General features: G+C 35.6%; 1 protein-coding gene across 1 annotated transcript in view; it reads left to right on the top strand.

Annotated features, from left to right (window-relative positions):
• Nucleotides 1-4,735, top strand: part of LOC107750885 (bone morphogenetic protein 7-like) — a 56,304-nt gene extending 51,569 nt beyond the window's left edge. Inside the window, exons 5-7 of the mRNA XM_016566448.1 lie at nucleotides 1,954-2,030; nucleotides 3,109-3,219; nucleotides 4,185-4,735. Coding sequence (XP_016421934.1) covers nucleotides 1,954-2,030; nucleotides 3,109-3,219; nucleotides 4,185-4,334 — 338 coding nt within the window. The 3' untranslated portion in view covers nucleotides 4,335-4,735. The remainder of the gene's footprint in view (nucleotides 1-1,953; nucleotides 2,031-3,108; nucleotides 3,220-4,184) is intronic.
• Nucleotides 4,736-5,379: the final 644 nt, after the last annotated feature.

Raw genomic sequence — 5,379 nt, 5'->3', positions numbered from 1 at the left:
GGCATTTTTGACATAATTTTGTGTGAATTTGTCCGTTCAAACACAGGAAGGAAGCAGAGCTCAAGACGCGGCTTTCAGGCCTGGGCTTCAGATGTTTTAACTTCCCACTCAGCGCAAGTAACGCGTGTCCTTTCATGTGTTCTAGCTCTTGAATATTTACATTGCAAAGGCTTAAACTTTTGTGATGAAGCAGCACTGACCCGTCAATTGTACAGAGCGTTGTTCACATTTGTTCCCGTTTATGTTCTCACAACATTAGAATTTATAAAAATGTTACTGGCCATCTGGCGACTCACACAGTTTCATATACTCGCCAAAGCTTGAATTACTGAAATAAATGAACTTTTCCACGACATTCTAATTTATTGAGATGCACCTGTATATATACATACACTGTATATATATATATATATACAGTATATATATGTACATATATTTTATATATATGCACTTAAGTGGGTCAATAAAAACACTCCTACGTTTAACTAATTACATTTAATATAAATTTAAGCTATAATAAATTTTCTTTTAATCACAAATCACAAGTGTCTGAAAACATTACATTCAGTTCACACTTAAATATAAAATTTCCAAAATAAGTACTCGTCTTAAAGTATGATAAAGTGTACTTCTTTTTCACAAGGGCTGTCAATAGATTATTTCATCAATAGATTATTTTATCATTAACCAAAACTGAAAGGGTTACTCTGACATAAAAGTGAGGTCAGAGTTTTAACAGGATAGCTCTCCCAAAAATGTAAATTTCGTTTAGTATTTACTTACCCTCATGTGATTCTAAACCTGCATACTGTCATATTTTCCATGCAAATAAAACGCAAAATCTCAAATTATTAAGAATTATCACAGCTCAAGATCAGTTAAAAAGTCCAAAGAAGACAATTAAACCGTCTAAGAAAAACTTAACAGCATGCAGGCTTGGACCCAACATGATATGAGTAAACAATGACTGAATTTTCATTTTAAGGTGAACTGTCCCTTTAAGGCAAAGGCAAACCACAGCTAAAATGTGTGTGCGTCAGTGTGTGTGTTCATGTGGTTCCTATTACTGTGTAATTCTCTGCAGGTCATTTTACACAGTAATAGCATTACAGTGTTAAATGGATATTAAATGAATCTGGGTCGATGTTCTGCTTAGGTATGAGGTTATAAGGATTCCAGGCGACTTCAATGACCTGTTCCTCATATTTCTCCTTGTCACTCACAGTATAGAATTAGCTTCAACACCCCTTCACATATTTTAAAAGTCAGACAGTGCCCATATCTGAAATACTGTTTGAGCAGAAAATGTCTGTGTAAAACATTCTTCTAAGAGCAACGACAGCATGTCACCAGCACATGGACTATACATCCCATATTGTTAAAATATCAAATAGCCTTTTGTTTATGTCACAGCCATGAGCCATGATTTGCAACTTGCTATTGCCAGTTGGTGACAGACAGGTGGTATTAGGAGAAGGGAACGTTCTCATTTTAGAGAATATTTATTAAAAAACAATCAAAATGTTTAATTCTAAATTAATATTATAATATTAAAAAGTATTATATTATAATATTAATATATAAAGTAATATATTATAATATTAAAAAGTATTTAATCACAAATAATCATAATAATTATTTATTCTAATAATTTTATATACACTCCTGGACAAGATGACTTCATTTGAAATGCGCATATCTGCTAAACGTATATTTTGTCTACACTCAACAGTAGGAGGACACTAGCATAGTTTTTTTTTTTCTTTTTTCGTTTTTTAATCAAATTATTGTTGGAAGATCACTGCACTTGCATATAGATGACTTTAAAACTAACAGACATAGATCTTGTCATGCAAACTTTTGATTTCATTGAGTTTTAAACATCATCACAAGGGATTATCATTTCTGTAAAAGGTTTCTATACAGCAAATCTCTCTCTCTTTTTGTTTTTAGAGAACAGCAGTGCGGATCAGAAGCAGGCCTGTAAGAAACATGAGTTGTACGTTAGTTTTCGAGACCTTGGATGGCAGGTGTGTTATTCTTCACCCCTTCATCTCTCTCTTCTCTCATCTCTCTTTTTTTGTTAGTCATCTCTCTCATTCTTATTTTCTGCTTTTTAAAAAATAATTTCCCCTCATATATACGAAGTTTTGTCATGAAACTCTAGATGGCGCAGGCCAATATTTTCTAACTCAATCTGATATAATTACATCATCATTCACACAGTGCAGCTGATTGATTTTTTTCGCATCAGTAGCCAGTGATCTTGCTGTTCAACATTCAAATACTCAGCTAGTGCTTGCTGTAGCAGTGGCAGCGTGCTTCAGAAACCCTCCACTTCCCCAGCTCCACCTGTATAGATCTGCTATGGGGTAATTTCATGTATGCTATATATGGGGGTTATTTCATATACAGTATGTTATATGTGCAGCAGCAGTATTTCTACATGCTTACAGCAGCATGTCATGGATGTATTGGCAGTGGCAGGTTCAGTCAATCTGCTTAGGACGAATAAACCACCAGCCCAGAACCAACAACAAACCAGCTAAAATATTTCAAAAACCAGCTTGATGGTCTTAATCAGGTTTAACCTGATTTTTTTTTTCATTAGCTCTTCCTTCTCTTTCTCACTTGACATTCCACTTTATCTCTCACTGTGTTTATGGCTCAAACCATTTTATGAGTCTGTGTAGCTCAAGTCAGTCTGTCCATTAGGCTGCATTACCTCAAGAGTACGAGCACCAGCAGTCAAGCAGAGATAGGAGAGCCTCGTTTCTGTTTACACACCCATAGTCTTGCCACCTGTAGCATATCTGTCTCTCCTACTGGATCATAGCACATAAACACTCACTCAGAGCAGCTGGCGAGGACTCTGAGACCCTGGCTCTAGCATGTGGGTTTATATTACCCTCAAATTCCCTTTTGAATCATAACATTTTACACATACTTTAACACGAGTGCAGAATACGATTATGCTTTATCGGAGTGATCTGACGTGCAGAATGCATTATGAAATTGAAGACCATCTGTTTGGGAAAGATCTAGCTCAAGCTTTATGACTGAAGGTGGTTGTCATGCTAACAGATTTGTGCTCTGTCCATCTTTCAGGATTGGATTATAGCTCCTGAAGGATACGCTGCATATTACTGTATGGGAGAATGTGCCTTTCCTCTCAATTCCTACATGAACGCCACAAACCACGCCATTGTACAGACTTTGGTAAGTCTTGTACTTTTTTACCACAGCTGCCAATCACAAATATTTCTAAAGCTGTATCTTGCATTATTTTATTTTATTATTTTATTTTATTTTATACTTTTATTCAGCAACGTGCATTAATCAAAAGTGGCAGTAAAGGCATTCATAATGTTATAAAATATTTTTATTTCAAATTTATTAATGTTTCTTGAGCATATCAACATATTAGAATTAGATTTAGGAAGGATCACGTTATACTGGTGTAATGATGCTGAAAATTCAGCTTTGCTTAACAGGAATAGTTTAATAGGAATCATTTTGTGTATTTTTGATCAAATTAATGCAGCCTTTGTGAGCATTAGATTGAATGGTAGTGTATACAGTTACTGTATATAGCTACTGTGTGTGTGCATATGAGCAATATCACACGAGTAGACGTGAGATATGGCTGAATATCGGCACGGCTGTGATTGGGCTGTAGGTAATCACAGTGTGCCGATATACAGTTCGACGGCACGAGTGTGTAAATACATAAAAAATTAACAACGGGGTGTCTTTAAAGGCACTCTTTTTTGTGAACTACTTCCTTACGCCATGGATTCAAATCTAAAGTTGATAGTTTAACAGCTAAACCCAAGCCTCCGTTACTAATTCCAAAACATCACTTTAGAACTAGTAACGAAGGAACGTTGAGTTGCTTCATTAAAAGCATATTGTATTACTGTATTAAAAGCGGTGTATTATGTATAGTGGAGTATTATGAGAGAGAGATTGACTGAGAAATTGTGATTACCTGCATCTGATACAGCATTCATTCTTCAGATCAATCTCATATTCACAATTAGTATGAATGTCCAATAGGTTCATACTATCCTTTCATCTTTCATCATTTAAAAGTAATATTGGCATTCATAAAACTAACATCTACTGTAATTAAAGTACTTTTCTTTAGACCTTCAATTTTGACCTTTGTATTTTTTTCTCAGGTTCACTTCATCAACCCTGAAACGGTTCCAAAACCATGTTGCGCCCCTACACAACTCCACGCCATCTCCGTCCTGTATTTCGACGACAGCTCCAATGTCATCCTGAAGAAATACCGCAACATGGTGGTCAGAGCGTGTGGCTGCCACTAGAGTCCTATTACACACACACACACACACACACACACACATAGACACACACAGTCACACATCTGACTGCTCCTCATTTGCTTATAAGAGGAGCACCAGCAAGTTCCCAGCAAAACCATATGAAGATCTCAGGCCTGTTCCAGGATTTCGTTTACCAAGGACAATATGCAAAACTGTCTTATATGTACAAAAATTAATGTTTAATGTATAAATATGGCAAAAAAGTGAAAGGAAATTTCCACAAGTAACATCTCTCTTACACATACACCAACATATGTATGCACACATATACATGCTCACATGTACACACTTCTATATGATACTTGTGCTTTCTACTGTGTAAATAGTTTTTCAATGAAAGAAACAAAAGTGTATTTATTTTCCTGGTCTTCCAACATGGAGTCTAAAACATCCTTGTCGTCTGGTGTGTTTTTTTATGTGTCCACACTGTTTTAAAAAAGACATTGTCCAAAACATTTTTGAAAATTAAATCGTTTCATAATATAAAATTCCAAAATATGGGATTACCGGAATCCGTGTATCATTCGATCATTCGTTTTTTGATTTAATATTGAAAGTAGAAAAATGAGAAAACGGCTCCTTTTTGGTTTTTTGGTTTTTTCCCAAAAAAACAGTAACAAGAATTCAGCTTAAATTTTCATTTTTCGTTCTTCGTTCATGGGTGGAAAAATGAATAAACAGCTTGAATATTCGATTTCTACACGTGGGAATTAAACGCCCCTTTCTGCTGATTGGTCAGCCGAAGATCAAACCGTGCCATCATCAGTTCTTCTGCAGTATCACGCAGCAGAATAATAGTCCTCCACTGCTGCAGTTGTACGGATTCTTAACGCATTTATTGCAACTACATTTAATCTTTTTTTTCATCAAACAAACAGTCAAATGAATAGCTCGACACAACTCGTACCGGGGCAGAGTCTAGACAGGTCTTTCTTCTGTGTAGACAGCGGTTCTTAAAGTAATAGGGGGTCCGAGAAATAATTTGCTATAGCCTAAAGTATTTCCAGACTGTAAAGTCGCTTTTTTT

The sequence above is a fragment of the Sinocyclocheilus rhinocerous genome, unplaced genomic scaffold (genome assembly GCF_001515625.1).
Source record: "Sinocyclocheilus rhinocerous isolate Xijiao unplaced genomic scaffold, SAMN03320098_v1.1 scaffold932, whole genome shotgun sequence".
In the NCBI taxonomy this organism is placed as follows: domain Eukaryota; kingdom Metazoa; phylum Chordata; class Actinopteri; order Cypriniformes; family Cyprinidae; genus Sinocyclocheilus; species Sinocyclocheilus rhinocerous.
The sequence above is the reverse complement of the archived record's forward strand: the minus strand, read 5'-3'. Positions and strand labels throughout refer to the sequence as shown.